The 25195-nt window shown below is 41.6% G+C and overlaps 2 protein-coding genes across 4 annotated transcripts; one reads left to right on the top strand and one right to left on the bottom strand.

Moving 5' to 3' along the window:
* Positions 1 to 2536: 2536 nt before the first annotated feature.
* LOC310948055 (sodium/potassium/calcium exchanger 3-like) lies at positions 2537 to 14849 on the top strand (the record flags this gene model as incomplete). The annotated part of the gene is made up of 17 exons (XM_083915060.1): positions 2537 to 2645; positions 2909 to 3010; positions 6021 to 6097; positions 6190 to 6264; positions 7489 to 7573; positions 8430 to 8533; positions 8704 to 8778; positions 9461 to 9486; positions 9595 to 9648; positions 9746 to 9882; positions 10167 to 10336; positions 12167 to 12440; positions 12760 to 12926; positions 13030 to 13144; positions 13440 to 13552; positions 14454 to 14519; positions 14739 to 14849. 17 exons carry the CDS (start codon positions 2537 to 2539, stop codon positions 14847 to 14849), a joined length of 1860 nt encoding a protein of 619 aa, XP_083771186.1.
* Positions 14850 to 17401: 2552 nt separating this feature from the next.
* Positions 17402 to 25195, bottom strand: LOC310948514 (zinc finger protein ubi-d4-like). Of its 3 annotated transcripts, none has more exons than XM_083915667.1 (11): positions 25162 to 25195; positions 23919 to 24079; positions 23327 to 23446; positions 22900 to 23093; positions 22084 to 22176; positions 21908 to 21992; positions 21335 to 21469; positions 20578 to 20709; positions 20288 to 20400; positions 19947 to 20028; positions 17402 to 19076 (listed from the first exon to the last, which is right to left on the bottom strand). In XM_083915667.1, the coding sequence occupies exons 1-11, from the start codon at positions 25191 to 25193 to the stop codon at positions 18991 to 18993; spliced, it is 1233 nt and encodes a 410-aa protein (XP_083771793.1). In that variant the 5' UTR covers positions 25194 to 25195; the 3' UTR covers positions 17402 to 18990. The 3 variants fall into 3 exon arrangements, with proteins under 3 accessions (XP_083771793.1, XP_083771794.1, XP_083771795.1); XM_083915668.1 differs by having other exon boundaries at positions 23339 to 23446; XM_083915669.1 differs by lacking the exon at positions 21335 to 21469.

Below are 25195 nucleotides of genomic sequence, written 5' to 3'. Positions count from 1 at the left end.
GTTTTGTAACGGTGTTACAATGGTGAGCAGCTCTCTGGTTCCCAACCATAACTTGGTCACGCCCCTCCCCCTCAGCATCTCATACTGACACATGGGGCTGCCTCTAATGACCAGTTTTCGGTCACTTAATAGATTTGAAAACAGTTTATCCATTATTACTGTTATGTATTCCTACTTTAAGTTCAGTACATGAGTAATTGTACGTTGTTGCTTTCCACCACTGACCAGTCCTGGATTCAAACCCTGTCGGACGGCAGCTAAGCGTCTGTTACTGTGTGTACAGGAGGAATCTGAGTCTGAGGAGCTGCTGACGCCTCAGAGTCTCACAGTAGACCTTCAGACCAAAAGGTACTTCAGTTTTCCCTCATAAAACGGCTCCAAATCGTATTTTGTTCCCTCATTCATTATCGTCCCTCTGGTTTCTCCGTTGTCTAAGGTGTGCAGGTGTCTTGGAGACTGCCGTCCAGAGAGCAGGACTCGTTCTGCTCTTTGTCGTCATCCTCACTGTCTTGGCCTTTGTAGCTTCAGGAAGCTTTAGAGGAAATGTCTTTTCGATCAACAGCTTGTGGAGCAGTGCACGCCTGATGTTACAGCCCTACTGCAGTGTGCATTATGGGGCTTTACCTCCTATTTGATCTTTCCCTCTCATAAATATGTTAACTCCATTTATGTGCCTGGTTATTTTCATAGCTGAATATGTTTTCTACTTAGCAGATCATAGGGTTCATTTTAAATATTTTTACTTTTGCTAAAATCTTCAGTGGAGTATAAATCATGCAAATGTATTTCATATGTGTTTTGTTAGCTCTGTAACAATAACGTAATTAATTCAGGACATTCAAGAAACAAATAAGTAAAAATGTCTGCAGGGAAAATTAGTCTGAACTGTGTGCCGTTAGAAAGCTGTGTTTTTAGAGTAAATACTAGAAAGTATAGCAAGTAAGAGTAATTAAGAGGATGGGGGAATGTTTTAAAAGCTTCACTTTGGTTAAGAAGAAGAAATATATGTGTATAGTTAGATGGATGGATAGAAATGTAAGAAACTTTACCTCCTGGCCACTGCACAGCTGACTTAAAGCAAAGTCGGTCAATTAGACTTAGACTTTGCTTTATTGATCCTTTGGGATGACTCCCGCAAGGAAAGTGAATTTCTAGCAGCTTAGAAAAACACAAATAAAGTATAAAATACAGTATAAGATAAACAGTAAACAATAAATTCTTAGTGAAATATATATATATAGAAAGTAGAATACAGGTAAAATAAAATTCATGGAAAATTAAATCAGATAAGAGATCACAATCACAAATGAAGCAGTTATTTAAAGGATAAATTACATTTTTTCCCACTGTCTTGAAACAGTGCGTGCTGATTAAAAGTTTGCTCCTGTTGAAGCAAAAAAGATTTTCTCCTGAAAAGAGGAAGAAATCCACTTGGTTTTTCTAACTCAGGCTGCTGAACTCTTTAAGTCATTCTTACAAAGAAAGAGCACTTCAGATGTAATTAACATGAACCCTCGTTAGTATCTTGAACTGCATTAAAAATACTAATGCAATCAAATCAAATTTATTTCCTAACTTTGACATATCCGTGACTCTAATCACCAGCAAAGTTTCATCAACCTGCTATTTATTATATGGAAAATATTTCATTTTTATCTGATAAATCACTAAAACTTTGAAAATAATGAAACTCAATCAAAAGGTTAAAATCCTGAAAATGATAGACTGGTAGTTTTGAGCAGGTTTGAAGTTGTTTAAGAGATTTATGGGGGGGGGGGGTGGATTCATATAATGATTTAATAGCAGTGTTTTGTGCGCGTTAGTAAATTTGATTGAGGCATGAGGGTTAAAATAGTTTTAGACAGGATCTTTAATAATAACTCATGCAATGGACATATGGCCATGTGGGTGTTGCATTAACTTAAATGAAGTGAACCTATCCTATAAACAAAAAGATGAGTTCTTGGTGAGAGTCCAGTCCAGTCTGGGGGGAAAAAAACATTATTTTCATGATCGTTATCATCAGGTTAGTCTCTCGGGTTCATTAGACTGCAACATTATTCACGTATTGAACGCCACGCACCAGTAAATGTGTGTCTTTGCTCCCGTCGCCCCTCCCAGCTGAAGGCGCTCCCTGCTGCTCTTGGCTGTGACTTCACCTCCTCCCGTGCAGACCATCAGACGGTGGGGGATCGGATGCAGGGCGGAGAGAGGACGGTCTGAATCCAGAGAGGTTTTCATGTCGGAGCTGCTGATGATTCATCCGTTGTGTCTCTGCTGGAGTCTCTGAGCTCGTGGATGCGGATGCTGCGTTGGCGGTGGCTCGTGCAGGGATGCTGATGACGGGCCGACAAACGTCCTCCTGCATCGTGAATGAAGCCCAGAGCTAAAATACGCTGAAAGACGATAAATCTGTTTTGGGGGGAAAAAGGAGCCACGGGCCAGTTAGATCCAGTCTGTGGGGCGGGACCGGACCAGCAGGGACAGCGGCGGCATGTTCTGAGCGGAGAGCCCGTGAGCGGCGGCGGCTGGCGGGATGAAGGCGCCGAGGAGACCGAGGCAGACGCGGCTCCTCCCCCGGTTCTGCGTGGTTGGAGTCTGTCTGCTCGCAGCCGCCTGGATCTTTAACTTCAATGATCTCACAGGTGCTTTCAAAGGGAAAAATGCATTTAAATGTCTTGATTTCATCTGCGCTAAACCCATCACTTAATTGTGTTGTATGATAACGTGCAAATCACATTATTTAAATTGTAGATTGCTGTAATAATAGTTCATTACAACCTCAAAGGAGTGTTTTAGCAGCACAGTAGACAACTTGGATTATGTATTTCACAAACACTAAGATATGCACTTTAACATGTCATATTTTATAAGTAATGTTTGTATTTATGTCAATCTCCTTTTTGAGGCTTTCATGCACCCACTGTGGATCATGACATCGCCTTGTCCAAGAGAGAGCTCATCCAGCAAGAGAAGAACAACAACCAGACTGACAGTATCTCTAGATCTGGTGAGACATTTTACCATGTGATTATATATATAAATATAACTGTGTGTGCATATGTGATAGTAAAGATAGTCTCATCTGTTTTCTCCCTCAAGTTAAAACACGTACAGTCACTTGTGACCATGTTGAGTTTGACTGAGGACTTTTTTTAAACCACTGACAGGACTGCATTTAGCTTTGGATGTTCATACTGTAAAGAATGCGTAATCTTATTGATTAGTGACTAAACTGTGATGATCTTAGTGACGTGTGTGCGTGAGAGAGAGTGTCTCCCTTAATGTAAAGTCTATCTCCTCCGTGCATCGATCCACCTCATCCTTCATTTCTTCCAACTCTAGATGCTTGAACACAGTTAGACCTTTGAGGGGACCCAGTTGCTAGGAAACTGAATGCTGAATTTGTGGTTGGTTGGTTGTGCATCTGGAGCTGTTCAAAGTGCCTGCCCCGATGCAATGACCTGCTGATTAGTAACCTCTCATTGTGTGTGCTTGGCTCTGTTTGGCTGTTTTGAAAGAGGTCAAGATGTGAGATGAAGAGATTTTGTAATTACAGAGAATATACTGAGATGCATATATTGAGCTAGAACAAGTGCTTTGGGAGAATACAGTACAGATTAACTTCAAGGCCTTAAAGATCCATTTTTCCTATATTAATATAAAAACAAACTCTTCTGCGTCCAAACAAAATCATGTGACAGATGTCATATTGTCAGACCTTATCTTTGTCTCTGTCTCTACATGTGATGCATGATAGCTTCTTCTGCACAATGTTGCCTCTGTGCAGGATCTCACCCACTTTAGTCACACTTGTTTCACATGCATGTCTTACCTTTTATCTCCAGGGAAGGTTTTCTAAACTCTGACTCTCAAATGAATCAGAAAGTTTCCAAGAGGTCTTATTTTTTTTAATGTTTTTTTGAGCTGCTTCAAAACATACTTTTTTGTTCGTGCCGCAGTGAGTCGGAGCATTAGTTTGTGCAAGACAGAGCCATCTAGCAAAACATTACAGTTAGAAAAAGGTTGGTTGTGATGCATCGTCTAACCTGGCCAAATTAGATGCCTCTGAAGTTCCCTTTGTTTATCAATAAAGTGTGCCTACTTCTCAATCGCTGGATTTTTAAAATAATGTTAACATAAATATCTTGGTGCAGATGACATGAGGGACATTGTGAAGTCACAAGACGAGTGAGTTCAAAGAAAACGGGTGAAAAACTCAACTATAATGCAGATGAATAGTAGCGTAGTCATATGATCGTGGCACCACTTTGACCTCAAGCCGTCTCAGATCTTGTTGCTAAGGGATACAACAAGTCATACTACGCTCACACATTTCATAAGTGCCGACACAAGTGTTCAGGGGGCTCAGGGTGGAGCTGCAAATTACAGTTGTTTTCATTATTGATTAATCTGCTGATTACTTTCCTTCAATAATTGAATAAAAAATGCCAATCATAATATTCTGAAGCTTGAGGCAGTGCCTGGATATTTAAAGATATTAATTTTATTATTACATATGACAGCTAGGAAATGCATGTCCTGCAGAAGTACGTGGAAATGCTCTAATGCTGAAGCTACAGTGAAAAACAGCTTAATGTTTGCAAAAATAAAAAAACTGAATATTTGAAGACAATATTAATATAACAGCTGAATATTTGCAAAAGCCCAGCTTTGCGAGAGCCAATCAGAGGCCAGCTCTGTGAGGGCCAATTAGAGACCAGCTCTGTGAGAGCCAATCAGAGGCCAGCTCCCCCATACAGGGACTTGAACCAGCAACCCTACTTTCCCAGCAGAGATCTGATAGGACTGACCTTTTGACCTCATCGCGTAGCTGAGACAAATCAACGGTTGCCATGGAGATCAGTTTATATGTAGGTCAAACTGCATCTTTGGTCTCTGCACTGAAATGCATAGAAATGACTTGTGACTCTTGACTTGTATTGTAAAAATGTCTTCACTTTGAGCATTATGAGGGTTTGGTCGACATTAAAAATTACTGATAAATCATAGTTTTAAAATCATGAAGTTTTCTCTCTCCGATCGTTGGGTTGAACAAATTTTAACATTGGAGTCAATGAGAGCAGGACGGCACTTCCTTAAAAAACTATAACTATACTACCATACTAGTGCTACAATGAGCACATTTTCTAAAATAAGACAAGAACGCCTCGTTTCCAAATCAAAATTATATCTGAAAAGTAAAGGTAGAGAAGAGAGATCAAAGGGATTCTCTTCACTCTACCGGCACAATACACATATAAACTCTGATCAGGTCTAAAATAAAACATAAACATAGAAAAAACTTTAAAATATATAAAAAAAAACTAAGTAAGAATTAAGTAGTTCAAAGTCTTGTAGTTTGTTTAAAGTTAGAATAAAGTCTGTAGGTGGAAGTATGCGGGACTAGATCAGGTTCAAAGAGGGGCGTGTTTAAGAGTATTTTAGCTGATCTTTGCATTATAAAAAAATATGAAAAAGGCTGAGTATATGAAAAAGTATGAAAGGCAGAAAAAAAGTTGAAGATGAGCATAAATCAGCTGAAGGAGCTGAACAATTCGATAGTTGGATGGTTTTTGTAGCTGAAAGTAAGCAGCAGCTAGAGGCGACTGAAAAAACATACGGAAGAATAATAACGATAGAGATTTGGATAACATCGGTTGGAAATGCTTAAAGCAAAATCATGATCACCTTAAGTTTTCAAGTCCCTGCTCTGAAAACCTGAAGTCACTCTCTGAGGTCACAGCGAGCAACAACTCCTTTAAATACAGAGACACTATAATAACTTTAATTTCAAAAGTTATAAGTTTAAAATCAATCCTAAAAGTTACAATGGAGAGACAGATTAGCCGCAAATCTTCTAATTTGGAGCCTGGAACTTGGTATTTTTGCTGTGAAAATGACATACGACTAAGATATCACTTGTTGACTGGTTGTTCTGTGATTAATTAATCAGTTAATCCACTAATCGTTTCAGTTCTAGTTGAAGAATAACCCCTCTCTGTCCATCTCCTCTCCAGCTATCAGTGATTTTCCTGAAGACCTTTTCACTGGGGAGCAGAGGAGACAGGGAGCGATGGTCCTTCATCTTCTCTGTGTGAGTATCGACCTGAGCACCAGAATAGGAAATGAAGGGAGCTTAATTTTGTTGCATTAAACTCACAATAAGGTGTCTCCTGTATTTCACAGGCGATCTACATGTTCCACGCGCTGGCCATCGTGTGTGATGTTTACTTTGTGCCATCGCTGGAGAAAATATCAGAGGTATGAACTAAAGACATGTTTAATACACATTGTATTGGGTTTGAGCTCAAAAACAACCTGATTTTTACCCAAAGCAATTTCAGTCAAAAGCAACTTGACTTGGTTATTTGTCTAGGAAGACGTTTCACCTCTCATCCAAGACGTCAGAGTGACAGTCGTTAGTGTGAAGTAGGTTTTTCGACTTCGTCAGTGCTCTATTGAGCCTTAACGACAGTCGTTGGGGTCACCCGGGCCATGTGTGAACAGTTGTTCTTTGAGGTTAAATTGTTGAATCTCCTGGGAAGGGATGAAAGGGCAGCATTGTAAATTGGAGATAAGTGGTGTCTCAGACCTCCTCCTCTGTTTAGCGATGATTTCAATACTTTTGCACTCTAACGACGGTCGTTGGCACTTGGAGCACAAAGGGTTTCAGTGACATCATTGGCCTTGTGAGAGGTTAAATACCTGGATCTCCACACCAGTTAGTTGGACCAGTCCCAGCCTGGTCAGATGCGTACATGAACTGATGAAGCCTCTTGGATGAGAGGTGAAACGTCTTCCTAGACAAACAACCAAGTCCAGTTGCTTCTAAATTAAATTGCTTTGGGGATAACGATGACCTGGAAAAATGAGAACATTCGCAGGCCAATCTGATTTCTGTTTTTGAGTCCACAATTAGATATTTGATGTTGTCTTTTTGTGAACTGGGATTGTTTATTTTCTTTACATCCTAAACTTTAAAGTACAAGGATGGAGTCATTTTTCTTACCCACGAAAAAAAACAAACCAATGAAGCATTAGTCCAGATATCATAAAAGTCTCGCCTATTTGTGTCACCTAGCCCCATGAGCATTTTTATCAACTGAATACGTAAATCTTTAATAACAGACTACAAAAATATTGGGTTTTTTTTACAGGCTCAAAATATCCTGAAACAGCTGGTCACTTTAGTTTTATGGCAAACATTACTCAAACAGGTCTAAATAGTGCAGTGGTTGGGGACTATTTCCAGTTGTGAATTAATACACATTTAGGGCACTTTGGATTATTTAAAGCATGTGGGACTGACTCAAATTAAACTACAGTGCCCACATAATAAAGGAACATGTCAACAAGTGCAACAGTGTGGCTAATTATGTGTTTTTAATAGTTTTTGACAATTTGTGATTTGCTGATAAAAAGAAATAAATCGAATAACACCATCCTCGTCCTAATCTGTTTGAACTCCTCTTCCTCTTCCTCCAGAACCTACAGCTCAGTCAGGATGTTGCCGGGGCAACCTTCATGGCAGCTGGGAGCTCCGCCCCTGAGCTTTTCACCTCTCTGATTGGTCAGTGTGGCACTTGTCTAATCAATTACTCTCATGGGCCCAATGATTGCTCCATCAGCGCTGCAATTACCTGCAATCATATGAATTTTCACCTGATTAGCACTGAGAGGAGTCAAGTGTCTGTCGGCAGAAGCACTGATTTAAAGCGTTTAGGGAAGAGCACGTTTCAGTGTTGCACATTACTTCAGTGGCCCAGATGTTCTCAACAGTGCCCCCCCCCACACACACACACACACACACAAATAGTTCAGGTTTTACTGAGATGTTGGCTTCTTTTTACATATTTTTTCCTTTACTGTTGTTGTTTGTTTTTCTCCTGAAGTTGAGAGGAGGTCCGTTGTATAAACCCGTTGCTTCTTGACCTCTCCTGACACAGAAGGACATTGTTCAAAGTGTTGGGAAACTTTGGCCCAGATATAAAACACAAACCACTGCACACATTTTTTGGAAATGTGAGAAACGACAACACTCTTGGGGATTTTATCCTGGACGCTGCTACTTTTGATAGATACAGTTTATTAAAATGGCCTTGAAACAGATGTATTGTTGTTGTTTGTTAGAATGAAAAACCCATGTGGCTTAATCACCTTTCCTCATATATTGCCTCTCAAAAGAAAAAAAGGCTGGTTTTCATGTGTATTGGAGTGACATACAGCAATATTGCTGGGAATGAATAGAAAAGATAAAAGCCCTTGTGGTTGTTATTTCTGTTTACAGAGGAGAGAGGTAGTATGTTGTATACTTTTGTACACTTTTACGTTTGGCAGAGAGACACAATCCACCGTTTCTTGTTGCCACATTAAATAACTTTTTGCTGATGATTTATGGCCTGCTCTTTCCTGTTCTGTGTTTTTAGGGGTGTTTATCACAAAAGGAGACGTGGGTGTAGGAACTATTGTGGGATCCGCTGTCTTTAACATCTTGGTCATCATCGGCCTCTGCGGCATCTTCTCCGGACAGGTACAGCTGAAGCTCAAAGGAGCAAAAAAAAAGAAACTGAAACCGTCTTATCTCTAAGATTGTTTCCTGTCTTTGTAAAATGCTCTGGTCCAGAAATGATCATATGACTTTATCTTACACCTGTAGCTTGATTTAACTGGTTAAACTGTGCCGTGTGCGTCTCCTTCCAGCCCATCTCTCTGAGCTGGTGGCCTTTGTTTCGTGACGCTGTCTTCTACATCCTGTCCATAGTGGTGCTCATCCTGGTGAGAAACCCTCCAGTAAATTCCACCAGAAATTACCTACTTTGACTCCCCGATTTATTAAGTCCACAAACAACAGTGTATATAGCTCCCAGTAGAGACAAACCACTTACTTTTGAGGCCAATATCAATTCATTATTCTGTCTTAAACACATAACAAAAATATTGTTTCATTAGGATCCCTTAAATGTTTTTGTTTTTTTTAAATTGTAAGCTGGATGTGAGGAGCTAATACTATTCAATATATTGGCTGATATTAATAATAATAATAATAATAATAATACATCAGATTTATAAAGCGCTTTTACAGATGCTCAAAGACGCTTTAACAATAGCAACTAAATCAAACAAAACAAAAACTAATTAAAGAAAAACTGCTGATTTGAAGAATTAGCCAATCAGCTTTTATTGTTTCTGGTTGTCCGTCTTTCCCTACGAGAGTGAACGTGATTCAAATTCAAATTTGGCACTTGGATGTGTCCACATTTCACAAAATAATACACGTAATACCTTTAATTAAATTCCTTTAAAGTCGGGACAGTTTGGATGTAAACTGAAACTTGACTGGTTGGGGAGGCAAACAACCACAGGCGATAGTTCTAGTTTTATGTTCCCTTGATAAGACATGTAAAAAGTGATTTTTAAAAAAAGATGTAATTAAAGTATATTTTCATTGTATTTGTAGGTGATCTATGATGAAAAAGTCATGTGGTAAGACTGAACATTTTTGTAATTCAGCAGCATGTTTGGATATCAGTTTGTCATTGTTGATGTTGTGTTTATGGGTCTGTGTTGTTGTTGTTTGTGTGCATGTTTCAGGTGGGAGACCATCATCCTGATCTCTATGTACGGACTCTACATCATCATCATGAAGTGAGTCTCTTTCTCTTCCTCTCTCATTTCCATCCTGTTGGCCAACTCACGCTCTATACCCGTTAAAGACACGACTTCTTTGCGTGCGTGTGTGTAGGTTCAACACATCTCTGTGCAGCCTGGCAGAGAGACACTGCAGCAGGGCAGGTCGGCCGTGTCTCAGCAGCCTGCGACGGACCACTGCGGTCGGAAACATTGGAGACTGTGACAACGACATGGTGCCACTGAAGCCAGGTGCAGGAGCTCGTGTTTGTATGTTTGCATGTGTACATCGGAAACATGAAAACGTTTCCCTCTCGCAGCAGCGTTCAACAGACCTAGTGACACAGTTTTGTCTGCCACTCAAACCCATTTCTGTTCCCCTGTGGATTTCCAACAGGCTGAAATAGAACTAGACCACTCTGCTGGACAAGATTTTTCTGTCTTCTTGTTTGTCTGTATCGTCTTATTAAAGTATACTCTTCTTTCCACTGATATCTCCTGCCGACCACCATCCACGTCCGCCCCACTGTCCCCAGATTCATGTGTGGTGGCCGGCCAGGACTCAGGGGTGGTGATGGTGGATGAGCTGCTGAGCCTGCACCCCCACCCACTCTCCTTCTCAGAGGCAAGCCTCCGCCTTCTCATCACCCCGCATTTCCCCCCCTTCACCCGCCTGCGCATGGCAGGACGCATGGTCATCAACGAGGTACACTGCACGCGCTTGCACCTTTCACGTAACGTCATGGTCACCAGGGTGTTTTCAGCTCGGTTGGTGGGTATTTAAATGTGTGTGCAGCATTGTAAAAAAGCAATATGAGACTGTCAAATGAACAGACTCATATTGGTAAAAATACTGTAAATATAATGAAGGATCACCGCACTTACTCTTCTGTACCTGAACTGGGCTTCACCAGCTACTCCTAAATCCGATCCTAAGTAAGTCTTAGTAAGAAAACCCTGTAGCATCACAAGCCCTAACATAACTGGCAAAAAACAGTTTTAGAGTTTTTACTTTGATTCATTTATATGTATATATAGAGAAATGTGTTTTCAATATATTATAATACTTATCTAGTCTGACTCACCCGATGTAGACTATTTCAGCCGGCTCCCTCCTCCCCTCCTGCTGTCTCCGCTCTCTATATTTTACAAGGGAAATTACAAAAACATATTCGTCATTATGGGCTGCACGGTGGTGTAGTGGTTAGCACTGACGCCTCACAGCAAGAAGGTTCCAGGTTCGCATCCCGGCCTGGGCCTTTCTGTGTGGAGTTTGCATGTTCTCCCCGTGTGTGCATGGGTTTCCTCCGGGTACTCCGGTTTCCTCCCACAATCCAAAGACATGCATGTGTTAGCTTGATTGAAGACTCTAAATTGCCCGTAGGTGTGAATGGTTGTGTGTCTATGTTCGTCTCTATGTGCCCTGCGATAGACTGGCGTCCTGTCCAGGGTGGACCCTGCCTCACGCCTGATGTCAGCTGGGATTGGCTCCAGCACCCCCCGCGACCCCGACCCCGGGATAAGCGGTTGAAGATGAATGAATGAATATTCGTCATTATATCGACTTATTTAAAAAAAAACAGCAGGCCTCACTGTGAAAACTTGTGTCTTATTAGTTGCTTCCTTTGCTGTACAGAACCTCAAAGGTTATTTATCTCTCAATTCTCACACAATCGGCCATTATGAGAATTGTATTGAATGTAACTCGTCAGTAGGCAATATTGTTCGCCACGAAGAGTGCTACGGTCAGGGCAAGCTGTGAGTGTATTTAAAGAGAAGCCCTATAACAGCTTAGCCTTCTTATTAATGTTATTACTTTTAACGAAACAATATCAGAATCAGAAATGACTTTGATAATAATAAATCCACAACTAACTGTCTTTAACAGGGAAAAACACCATGACACACAACAATTTGTGACACATTAGGAATTTGTAACACTAATGATTGTACATTTTCAAAAATGACCTTGCCGAACGGCACTAAGCCTCTATAAACCTATAATATGGCCCAGTCATGCAAAAAAAATACCATGATATACCCTTAACCGCCGGAATCCTCAAAAATACTGTGATGCAAAACTCGTCCTACTACGCAGCACTGTTCAATACAAGAGGTTTTCAGATAGACGGGGAGATGGGACTTAATTTCATCTTGTTTGTTGCCCACAAACACACACACACACACACACACACACACACACACACAGACTGCTGCCTGATATTATTCCAGACACAAGAGCAGACGAGACCTCAATCTCCAAATCTGCTCCCTCGCTCTCTCAGCTCTCCTGCATGTGTGCTTGCCATTTCCAGCACCAAATTAAAGTGCGACTTCCTCTGCTGCCGCTGCTCTGCACCAGCATGACCCCGATCAATGCTTCCCAAATCCCCTCGGATGAATGTGTGGACACGCCTGGCTGGCTGGTCGTCCTCCTGCCAGTTCTCATATTGTGCGCTACAGTCAGACAAAGTCATTTATCATGTTGTTTTCTCCTTTTCTTTGATTTCACCCTCACTCCCTCCCGCACCCACAGAGGCAGAGGCTGATTCGGGCCCGGGGAGGCCCGGAGGAAGGGGTAGCTTCAGGGGAGGAAGGTTTGGGTGCTAACGGGCCGTGGGGGAGGGAGAACGGCACTGCAGCCGATGAGGATGGGCAGCCGCCGGAGGGAGAGAGGGAGAGGGGTAAAGACAGGGGGGGAGCCACAGGTGGAGGTGGTGTAGCGCAGCCTAAAGAGGAAGAGGAGGAAGAGGAAGAGCAGGAGGAAGGAGAGGAGGAGAACGCCCCTTTCAAACCCTTCGTGCTGCCAGGTGAGTGGTGAAGGAACGCAGACACTCACATATTGTCACTTGTGTCAGCTACAAAATCTCTAAATTTTAAAATGATTTGGACAATTTGCTACAGCAACAAGCAGATGCGTATCAATCACAAGTCAGACTGTCATCGTTGATGCTGCTGTAGCAAACAAACACTTCCTCTTTGGTCCGGTTACAGAGAGATCTGTTGCTAATGGAGCTAATTAAAAAGGGATGATGCTAAGATTTACAGGCTGCGCCACATGAATCATTTAAAAGTTTAGATGAATCTGTAATGATCCCTGTGGGGAAACGTGTGTGTGTGTGTTTTCAGACAGTTGGTGTGTGCGTCTGAAGTGGCTGCTCTCTTGGCCCGTGAGTGTTCTGCTTCACTTCACCATCCCCGACTGTAACCTACCGCAGTGGGAACGCTGGTACCTGCTCACCTTCCTGTCCTCCACACTCTGGATCGCCCTCTTCTCCTACCTCATGGTCTGGATGGTACGAAACACACTGATGCACTGGCACACTTGGGCACACACACACACACACACACACACACACACAAATATCCACAGCCTCCTCCCTCTGTGTTTCTGTCTAGGTGACCATAATCAGCTACACACTTGGAATCCCAGAAGTCATCATGGGCATCACGTTTCTGGCCGCCGGCACCAGTGTCCCCGACTGCATGGCCAGCCTCATCGTCGCCCGACAAGGTGTGTGTGTGTGTGTGTGTGTCTGTGTGTGTGTGTGTGTGTGTGTGTGTGTGTGTGTGTGTGTGTTTGTGTGTGTGTGTGTGTGTGTGTGTGTGTTGGTGTGTTGAAAACACATACTTGCATCGTTTAAACCATTTTTACCATCTAGCTTTTTCTTTAAACACATTTTGCTATGTTATGAAACTAAATCAGGTTTATTCTTGACTGAAATCTGTAAAATCTCAGGCTGTTTGACTGGATGTCTAATGTCATTTGGAACGCTTCACGCTACATATTTCCACGTGAAATGTTGCAGGGATGGGTGACATGGCTGTGTCCAACTCCATCGGCAGTAATATCTTTGATGTGCTGCTGGGTCTGGGCTTCCCCTGGGCGCTGAGGACTCTGATCGTCAGCTACGGATCAGTGGTAACATCAAGTGCTCCCTCTCAGTCGCTTCAATCGGCACAACACAAAGATAACATCTTGTTTCCCGACGTGATATCTTGAACAGCTGACTTAAACCGTGATTATAAAAACAGCATTATCCTGTTGGTTATCTGCTGTCCTTCCCCTTTTTACCTTGTGGCAAAAATGCCATCCTGAAAATACTTTTGAAAGATTTGTTGGTTGCAATTTGTAAACACAAGATTCAAAGTTGGCCCCTCCTCCTCCACCCAACAAGGGCTTACGGTGCTCGTTGACAGGTAAATGAATGACTGAATGAAACCTTTATTGCCCCTAGTGGAATAGCACAAAGAGCGTAAAAGAAAGAACATCATCAGCCATTCATGACAGCACATAATGTAAAATGTCAGAAAAACATTAAAAGCATCGTTGGTGAAATCAGAAATTGGAGGGTGCAGTGTATCTGCTGTGCCCATTTGTTATTAGTTATCTTTCTACCCAAATTAACAACCCTGTCCAGCTTGTTCTTGGACCAACAATCCTCCCCCGAACACTGAATACAAAAGGCCAATACACTCTTGTAAGGCCAGCCACAAACATTTCCCTCTTTGCGTTTCATCTCGTTATATTTGCAGGTTTTTTTACACTCTGTCTTCCATTTTCGTAGCGTCCTGTTGGTTACGAGCTTACGATCTTGCACCTGGTCGCAACGTTTTTATAGAGTTCCCCCGACAACCCTACTCATTGTGCTTTAAGTCTCAATATTGTTCAACATTTCAAAGAAGGGGTTAAGTCTTTATATGTGGATGTAGTCGGTACTGCATTTAAGTGTAGAGCATCCTGAAAGTACTCTGTAACACACGTTTATCATTGTTTGATTTAACAACAACGTGTTAATGCTTTTTCCATCTCTGTCTTGTAGGTGACCATCAACAGCAAAGGTCTGGTGTACTCAGTGATTCTTCTGCTGGCCTCAGTCATACTCACAGTGAGTTACATGTCCGTTCTGTCTGCTCATTGTTGTTCAAAATTCAGTTCATTCGTCTCATTATTTCTTAGATGAGTGAACAAAGTCGTTACCAACATCAGCTGCCGGCGATGTTTATTTTATATTTTTCATGAGAGCTCTTGGAATTATATTTAGGTCAGTGCAACAGGAAGTGGCGCTCTCTCTCTCTCTCTCTCTCTATCGTCCGTCCCTCCGCAGGTCATGAGTGTCCATCTGAACTGCTGGAAGTTGGACCGCAAGCTGGGATTCTGTCTCATACTGCTCTACGCCATCTTCCTTCTCTGCTCCGTCGGCTTCGAGAGGTTGTAGAGGACTCCCCCGTACAAAAGGACGCACACACAAGAGGTCCGCCCCGTTCTCCACCTTCACTGCTGCCATGATTCATCAAATGTACAAACAGATGAATTTTCATTTCACACTATGGGGGCTGCACGCGTTTGAGCGACGCTACTCCGACACCGGCTGTGTGGCGTTGTTTACCTTTGATAAACGAGTATTTTACATAGTTTTGTACCGAGCACCTAAAGCCCAGATTTTGTGAAATCACACCCAGCTGATACTGCACTGTCTCACAACAAATTTATAACGTACCGGATTTGTATTCTGAAACAAAGAGTATTGTATAAGGAACCCCAAAGTGTGTTAGTTTACTCGTTAATACCTTATGACTGCCACAAGTAACCTCAACGATGATGACACATGTTAGCTTATGTAGTTGCTTCTCAATGTGTGAAGTTATTTTATGTAAAGTCAAATGTCTTCATCCCGCCTTTGTGTCCGTAGTTATAAACAGCATAGCATGGCTGATCATCACGCTCCAGATAATTGCACTAAGCCACCGTTGTCTTGGCCTTGTACATAACGTAGCCCCACCGCACTCAAAGCTTCTCAGCACAGAGGTGTTTTTGCGCTGCTCAAAGGCGACTGTTTGATATTCAAAGTGTTTTTGAACGTCGGTGTTTGGAGAGAATCTTTGAATGTGTGTTGAGTGAAATAAAATGTTTTGTTCTGTGAGGTTTCTCTTTTGGAAAGTTCCCTTCTCTTTTACTTTAATGACATTAATAAATGGGACAAGAATGAGAAATATGCAATAACACATAAACAATCAAACCAAAGCAATTTCTAAAATGCAGCATTTTTCCAACAGTTTGACTGAGTTCTGCCAATGGGGAAGGATGCATAACTCACCCAAAAGGTTTATGATATACTCTTTTACTGTGACCTTTTTATTGGAGCTTCTATTTGAACATATATTTAGATTTTTTTTTTAACTTTTTGGACAAACTAAACTATGACTTTTATCTTTTTTGGACACACTATAACTTTTCTATGACTTGTTTTCAACAAATGATGCCATGACTGCTTTAGACAGCTTATCCTATGACTGATTAAAGCATTTGGACATTTTATATTTTGACTTTTTGGACATAGTAAACTACTTTTTTTGCTTTTTCAGACACTTTTGTTTCTTTTCTTGACTTTTTTCAAGAATCCATGCTATGACTGGCTTAGACACGCGTAAGTATCTTTTGGACAACTTTTTTCGACAAACTATACTATGATGTTTTTATTACTTTTGCAACATACTATACTGTGACTTTAATGACCTTTCTATGACTTTTAAAAAAAATGCTTTTACAACATACTATACTGTGACTTTTTTCAACAATGTACTATGACCTATGAAATACTTTCATGACATACTATACTACTAATTTCAATACTTTTTACGGTATACTATACTACGATTTATTATGACATATAACATGCCTTCAAACAAAATTAAAAAGATGAAATTTGTCATGCCGTACTTTTTACCATGACATTATCTTCACATCAGTTTTATAAGCTGTGATCCTGCCCCAGTCATTAAAACCTGTGCTGCAGGTAATGCTGTCACTAGTGTGTTGACAGACGTACAGTATGTAACCTAGAACTTGGAGGCTGTCCAAGTGCCAAAGCCGGGACGCGTCACCATTTATTCATCGTAATGGACGATCATGACACACTGCATAGTGATTGTATACCTTACACAATATGTTATGTTTTTCCTCTCAGTATAGAAATAATCTGTCTACAGTGGGTGCGGGAAGTATTCAGACCCCTTTAAATGTCACTCTTTGTTCATTTGTAGCCTTTTGCAATTTGAATGGATTTTTTCCTAATAAATGTAAACAGAGCACCCCATTTGACAGAAAGACACAGAGTTGTATTAGTTTTTCACATGGCCATAAGTATTCAGACCCTTTGCTGTGACACTGGTATATTTAGATCAGGCGTGTTCATCCTTGGGATGGTTCTACACCTTTATGGGAGTCCAGCTGTGTTTGATTAAACTGATTGGACTTGGTTAGGAAAAGCACACACCTGTCTCTAGAAGACCTTACAGCTCAGAGCACATCAGAGCAAATGAGAACCATGAGGTCCAATTTGCAAAAACGTTTTCTGTCAAAATGAGGTGCTGTGTGTACATTTATGAGGGAAAAATGGCTGCAAATTAACAGAGTGACAAATTTAAGGGGATCTGAATACTTTCCGTACCCACTATTTTATACTGTACCAACAGGAAATGGTACAATACATGTACCAGTGGAGTCAAAGTGTTAAAAAAATAAAAATAAAACGGTTCGGGGTTGTCACACCAGTAGACATTTTACAGCTGAGTAGCTCCTCCAGTTCATTTGTGCGTAACTTTCCTACACTACAAATGGAGTCAGTAGTGTGGACAGACACATCAGTCACCTGCAGTTCTGTCACCTGATCATAATGTAAATCAAGTACATTATTCAATTCCAGCAGGAAAATATCTATTTAAAGCAAGCATGGATACTTAATTCAAAGTGATTTTTATTGTCAGGCTAAATCGGCTTTGATACCAAAGAAATGTAAAAAATAAAAATAGTACAACAAAGTACATCATTTTACAAATACTCATAATGGAGGTCTGACATATAAGAATAATCAAATAAATTCAAACATGTCACAGTCATAACAAAAATAGAAAAAGTCAATACAGTACATAGAATGCATTAGGAGCTATATACTTGAAGTGTTTTCTATACCATAGACTTTACAAAATTCTACTAGAAAAACTCCCAGTACCAATGGAATATCAGGTAATATAAAATGTAAAAAAAAAAACAACCAATACAACAAAACAAAAAACACTTGTGGTGTGAGTGTGTGTGCATTCATACAGGTGCAATCTGCATGCAAATCTGCCTTCGTGTGACAAATGATAAAAGCAGCTACAGTTTGTGAATGATTCTGCGTGTCATCGGTTTGACGGCAGCCGTTTAAAAATGACTTGTGAAGGGTGATGTCACCCCTAACCTGCTTCTCAAAAGCCAGCACGAAACATCTTTTGAGAAAGGATGCACCGTTATGATTATTAGTTTCATTTATTGGTCAGTTTCCCCCGATAAGAACAGCATTATCAGGTTTTTCAAAATAAGAGAATGTTAACCGTCTGTTGGATAAATAATATCTAAGACCAGCGTTATACTAATGTTTTGTGTCTTGTGGGTCCAACTTACAGTGTATGCTCTGTTCTTAAGTGTTTGTTTAAAGGAATAGATTAATCCAGTAGCAGAATCAGAGATGAAATCTTGGGTTCGGTGCAACCCTAACGTAGCAATGGCCAAAAAAAAAACGTGTGCTAAGGCTTAAAAAGTCAAAGTTTTTTCTTGGCAACAAATTAAGACTTTTTTAACCATCTTTGCTCCAAAGATATAAAATGAAACAAAGATGATTGACATGATCATAATAAGCTCCATGGGTCATTATTGTGTGTACGATGGTGGACCTTGGCACTGATCGGCTCCTCTCGGGGAAACCTCTTCAAAAGATTAATGCTCTGATGGATCAGACAAAAGTACACAGGCAAATGCCACTACAAAAGTCCACTAGTAACCAGAACAATAACAATAGTAATAATAATAATCCTCAACCATATACGTGGTCATTTTTTTTCTCCCACTTTCAGGGAGTAAAAATAGATAATTTAGCAAAAAAAACGGTGTTGTCTTGACAGTCCACACTGTGTATTTGAGTGTGAAATGGTGCAGATAATTAGCTGTGATGCTAATCCGTTTGCTCCTGGGAGCTCCCATGGAGACAGCAGTTACTATGGTTACTGCATGCTCTCTGTCTCTGTATCTAGTGTGTGTAACAGTCCAGAGCAGACTGTGTGTCTATACTATATATACGCAAAATATGTATGTTTGACGGCAAACCGCGGGGGCTTTGCAGGCCGGTTGGTAGTGATAGTTTGATCCCCATGTTGACTGATCCCCCCCACTGACGCTGTAGACATTAAGACTTCTAAAGCTGATCTGCGATCTGGCTCAGCTACATCTGGACAGAGCCTGGAGCTCCGGACTGAGAGGAGTCTGACGTTTCCATCGGGGGTGGGGTGCTTTTTACTGAAGAGGCGGGGCATGTCGATATGTCACTCAGGGCCAGAGCTCTGGTTCTGCTGGTATATGGAGGCTTTATCCTTCAGCAGAGCCAGGCACAGGTGGCAGCTCCAGCTCCCTGTACAACACATAAACACAGTGAGGGCGTGATCAGGAAACCACAGGAATAGGAATACAACACCAGGTAGTCAAGCATCACTGTGAGGAATATGCAGAGTTCCCACTACCGGACGTTTAAAGTTGTAAGTTTGCTGTACAGTTCACATTAAACAACCTGCTAAAGACACTAACTACAAGAGCTGTCATCAGGAGGAAACCCTGTGTGCTCCGATATCCAATAGTGCCGCAGATGAGTTTACAGTTGAAAAATCAGTGTCGATGTTCAAGGGTGCATTGTGTGTTGGTATCAGCTTGCCCAAGCACGATTCACAGCTAAAGTCTAGTCCATTTGACCAGTACAAGTGCAACTGTACCGTGACTAGGCACGGCACGCTTCCCGGCCACTGCCAGGTTGAGAGGTGGGCTTCAGCGCGGCACGATTGCAAATGTAGGAGTAGGAGTGCCACCATAAAAGGCAGTCCTGACGACTATTTGGATATGATTGTTCCCTGCGATAGACATTTAAAAAAAAAAAAAAAAGGTTCATGTGGGTTGATGCTGAGGAGGAATGTTTACTGCAATCGTAATTAAAGAACCGCACAGATCAAATAAGCCAAATGTGGGTGCGCCGATTGTGTTCTAAAAATCAATGTCAAAACTGACATTGAATGTACAAGAATGTACAAGGTAAAGGGTGCGTCGTCTTGGGAAGTTTTCAAACCGCTGTCACATTAAATGGTTGAAGGATAAGAGAACAAATCAGACCAGATAGACTGCGGTGCCATAATAGACACCTTGTACATACTGGGTAAAGGCGTGTGCATCGTTGAAAGTGATGATAACAACATACACATGTCCTTCAAGTCTTCATTGTTCAGTGTCAGCTTACCCTCTGGTGGTTCAGTCATGGGGGGACTTAGACAATACATGTGGTATCCTCTGTCACAGTCATCACAGAACAGTAGCTGGTCCTGCAAAAACACACCACCATGTTTAGTCTACTGATTAGACAAGAGAAAATTAGACAAGCGGGGAAAGTGAGACAGTGCTGTTGGATTGTGGGTGTAGTGAACATAGCATTATGCTGCATTAAAACACAGTAAAGGTGATCACAGGGAGCAGGAAAGGATGGTTTAACCATTTAAACCTGAAAGAAGGAATTAAACGGGACTAAAATGAGTTGCCTGGGTCAACATATTTATTTCAGTAAAAAAAATTAAAAGGGCTCACATCGTTCTCTGAGGTGCCGCAGACGTTGCAACACTTGCACTCGATGCACTGCCAGCGGTAGGTCTTCACTGCAGCCATCATCACTGGTGTGAACTGCAGGCATGTTGGATGGCCTATGAGAAGAAAATGGACATGGGAGACATGTTGTCAAGTAAGATAAAAATAACCATGTGGACGGTTCTATGTGGCATTCGTGAACAGAAAGCTCAGCAGGCATGGCAACAGTTACTAAGCGGCAGGCCTTTCTTGAACAGTCAATTAGCAATGAAAGAGACATGACAAGTTCATACCTGAGCGTCCACAGTCTGAGCAGGACACCAGCTCTTCTGATTGGCCAGTTTTCTGGTTTAAAGTGGAGTCTCCCAGACAGAAGTCACAGTAGTCGTTGGGCAGTGCCAGCCCATTAGGACCCTTCTTGGTTGCTGAGTGGGAGAATGAGTGAAGAAAACATTCAGTGCAAATTTAAACAGCGTCTATAAACTGACTTATCAAGGCAGATGAGTTAAATAGCACTATCTTCTTCCACATGAACATGTTACCATCTAACTGTAGGAAAAATACAGTTTATAAATCAAACATTTTAAACTTTGAAGCACAGTTTTACAAACCTTTTCATGCTGCCTCAGACAAACGCAACCTTTTTATCTCAGTTACTGGCGGATGATGAATCTAACTCATGATCCAAATTAATGAATGGGTGACAACTGACAAAACGTACTTGTTGAATGGATGTTCTAACACGGTGTCGCGTGCACAGAAGAAAATAACTGCAATGCGATGGATATGTTGGAGGGAAGGGAAAAAAAAGATGGAGGATATGCTTAAAAAAATGCCAAGAATCCCAACTGTGCAAGCATGTTTTAGTCAGGAACATATAATCTTATCCCAACTTTGGGATTCAAAATCATGAAAATCAAAAAAATGAATGGAGCGAAAAAGAGAAATGAGAGAGAGACTTCCCTACAAACAAACACATGCGACATGGCATGCAAACAAAGCCCCTCCCCTCTCTCTCAGTCTCTCTCTCAGCACTAGAGAGTGACTCACTCTTCTGCTCCTCAGGCTGGCGAGGAGTGGGTGGTGCCTCGATCTCCTCGCGGTCCTCGCCCTCCTCCTCGGCCAGGTGAGAGTGTGTATAGTGGTAGCTCAGGCCAGGGCGGTTCTTGTAGCGCTTCCCACAGACTGACACACACACATACGGTCATACAAAAGTGTTAAAGTGATGGCGGCTAATTCTAACTACCGTCCAAAAAGGCCCAAGGTGGAACCACAAAGCTACGCCGTTCATCACCCCACACACGGCTTAAGTTTTAAAAAATGTAAAACTTTTCACATGGTTAATAGTTGGCTGACGCAAACTCATACAGCGGAGAGGTGAGCATTTGCACAGTGGCCGGCAAAAAGTTACAGAATACACACGGAGCGGCATCTCTGGTAAAAACCTAAAAGGCGCATTTTAACTTTTTAAATTTCTATGCTGTCAATCTTAATTTTCGGCTCTTTCGGATCACAACCATGCGTGGTAGAAGGCTTGTTTTAATCTTTCAGGGGGGAAAGCAACAGCCTCTCTCACTGACATGCATGACACACATGGCCGCTGCAAAGGAAGCTTCTACTCACTGTCGCAGGCGTAAGGTTTGTCCCTCTCCTCCAGCGCTGCAGCTGCAGCCTCCTGTTTTTTCTTGCCATTCTTGTCACTGCGACCCTAAAGAATCCATTTAACAGTTGACACATTGTACACTGCTGAAACATCAATCCCACAGGGAACTGACTGCAGGAAAAGAAGTGGGACTGACCTTCGACTTGCTCTTGCCTCGTCTCTTGGGTGTCTCGTCCTCAAAGTCGTCATCATCCAGATCGTCCAAGTAGTCATCGTGGTCAAGGACTCTCTGCGGTGAGAGGGTCTGGATTAGGTCTTGGTAGTCTTCATTCTACTACCGGGTTCTACACAACCCTAATTTACACTGACAAAGGCTTCTATTTATTTACTACAATAACAAAACTATATATAAGCTGTTACTTGGGAAACCTAAAAGAGGTTTCCCATGGTGAAGTTTTCAGGCAGCTGTCAAATGAAATCACTGAAGGATAAGAGAACGAGTCAGACCAGATCGATTGCGGGTGCAATGGTGACGACCCTGGATACATACTGGGTGAAGGGGTGCATCAGGGTACAGGCATTTAACTACAATCGTATTGGCATCAAAACATGTTAACTATGTTTAATGAATCATGTAGGAGAATCAGACAGTTTTTTATAAAAACAAGAATTCTGTCATGCTCGGGGAACCACAGACTATGACTGACTTGGCTGAAAGTTGAAAGCTAAAACCATTTACGGACGAATAAAACAAAATTAAATTAAAACAATATGCCATCCAATACCAAACGACTGTGGTACAACCTGAATCCGTCCCTGTTTTTTGTCCTTTGCTCTAGTAACAATATCCTCGCTCAAGAATGACCTGCGTCATTAAATTAAGAGCATTTTAATCTGTTGAGTAAATGTAATCTTTTAACGCCTTTACGCAAACCATTAGTTGTGCTGCGAGGCTCTAGATTTAAGTTGCACTGGCAGAAATCCAGAGTGCAGAGCCAGCTTTGAGCCATACCTTGCGGACACGCCCGGAGGATGTGTGAGTGGTTGCCGATGTGGCAGGAGGCTCCACGGTTACAGAGTCATCCTCAGAGCCACGAATGTCCGACACTCCGCTTCTCCTGTCGAGGGGCTCCCCCTTCAGCAGGGCCTCCAGACTGCTGCCATCCACTGGCCCCAACGCATCACGCTTCAGACCAAGCTCCAAATCTGTTAAACACAACAAGCAAATTGTAGCACATGCATTGACACGACATGAACACAGAAACAGACAGACACACAAATATTACGAAATGAATGAAGAGAAGGTGGCCTCCTACATGTGACCGCTAAGTATGCAAAGATATCTACAAGCTATAATTACTTAAAGTTACAGGTAAAGTTCAACCAGGATGAATGAACCCAACTTGTTTGTTTTTCTGCTGGGTTACAAGTTGCCCCACCTGCGGTGATACCTGCTTTGAGAGGGGGGAAGGCCAAACGGGGGTCCTCTGGGGGATGAGAACGGCGTTTCTTCCTCCAGCGACGGGCTGGGTAGGTGTACAGCTGCCCTGGAGCTACACCTGATGAAACACAGAACATACAGCAGAACAGGCAGGTGGAGTGAGTTTTGGAGTGATCTGTGACACTTACAACCGGGTCTTGAAAAGTGTTTTTTGTACAGATAGCACACTACAAAGTACAGTGCAAATTAAATACAAAAAAATATTTAAAATGACTAAACATCTATAACGATTACTCCTCTATGGCAGCAATCTGAATATCTTTGAGCTGTGGACAACACAAGACATTTGAGGAAATATTCTTGTGGCTTTGGGAAAAACTGTGTGACATTGTTCAGCATTTTTTTTACATTTGAGAGACCGGTCTAATTTATTGATCGAGAAAATAATCGACAGATTAATCTAAAATAAAAAAATAATCATTAGTTGCGGAGTATTTGAAAAAGTATTTTTGATCATACCATCATGATGTAACTGAAATTGAAGCAGACTATTGATAATATAGAATTGTCAATATGCATAAATGGTATACCTGCACTCCTGTGTCTCTTCTCCATCCAAATGTAACAGTTGGACTGGGCTACACCAGTCTGAGAGTCCAGAAAAGGCATGAGGATGCTGCGCTCAGCGCACAGGCGAGCATTGTAACTATGACACTGCTCCATGGCGTCTCTGTAATACTGCTCTCCCAGCCTGAAATGGAAAAGTTGGACACCAACATGTCAAATAATATATCAGGATAGAAAAATACAAATAATAGGAAGTGTGTAAAACAAACAGCTGTTAATTAGAGATGCACTGATCCAATAACCGGATTGGATATCCGATCCGATTTGATATATGATTGGTGCATCTCTATTGTTAATGAAAGTCTTACTGGTTAAATTGCAGTTGTACAAATCTGTAATGACATTGCAACTGGTCGGACAAAATCCCATTATGAAACATCTGGAATGGTTTTTCATTTAGAATATCTGAAATTAAAATCATGACTAGTGACAATTAGACTGTAGATATCTCACGTGGGAGTTTTTCCCAGTCAGAATGACATTACATATATCCAGAATGTTTATTCTAATGTTCATCGAAAGTGTAATTGCACACACGAATGGCAAGAATGATGTTGTGGATATCTTACATGACGACTGTAAATACGAAGAATAAATGTGTTTGTGGATATCTGAAATGTTCATTTTTAACTAGGAAGAATAGAACTTAAGATATCTGCAATACTTTTCCAGTCTAGCTGTTAAATGTTTAAACCGCTTGCCATGCATAGACTGTTCCTCTGACTGTATCGTTTCCCATATCTGCATTTATTAACTACACACACTCACGATGCCCAACACGCAACAGTAACGGTGGACTGACGTCAGAACAAAAGGTTGATTGTTAGCGAGCCTTTCGTCACAACAAAGCACCCGCCGAACCGACGGCTTACTAAATAGATTAACCCTCTCCTCCACCTGCAGGCAACAGTTTGAACATATATTGTGTTTAACACCACCTTAAAAACAACCACGAGTCGCTACATTAGGGATAAGTAGTGGCTAAAACACAGCTCCCCCTCATTATCTGTGCCCAGAGCTAACAGGCTAACATTAGCTCAGTGGGTAACGTTATTCTCTCGGGACAAATGCTAAATTCAAAGACCGAGGCTGCAATGTTTCTAGTTTTTAGCTTCCTGCCGTAACATGACGATTAATCGATTATACATTCGCCTCTGCGTGTGGCTGCTCGTTTTTAATCTCACAATATATAAAAGATAAACTTACACTTTCACAACACTGTCGACGGCCGCCGCCATGT

The sequence above is a fragment of the Echiichthys vipera genome (genome assembly GCF_963691815.1).
Source record: "Echiichthys vipera genome assembly, chromosome: 6".
Taxonomy (NCBI): Eukaryota; Metazoa; Chordata; class Actinopteri; order Perciformes; family Trachinidae; genus Echiichthys; species Echiichthys vipera.
Note: the sequence above shows the minus strand (reverse complement) of the source record. Positions and strands in the feature narration are given on the sequence as shown.

Bases quoted from the DNA above. Each gene is read 5' to 3' on its own strand.
- LOC310948514 (XM_083915667.1), bottom strand. From the start codon at position 25,193: ATGGCGGCGGCCGTCGACAGTGTTGTGAAAGT. The intron at 23,447-23,918 runs GTATACCATTTA...GTGTTTCATCAG, and splicing joins GAAGAGACACAGGAGTGCAG to GTGTAGCTCCAGGGCAGCTG. The intron at 22,177-22,899 runs GTATGGCTCAAA...CTCTCACCGCAG, and splicing joins CCTCCGGGCGTGTCCGCAAG to AGAGTCCTTGACCACGATGA.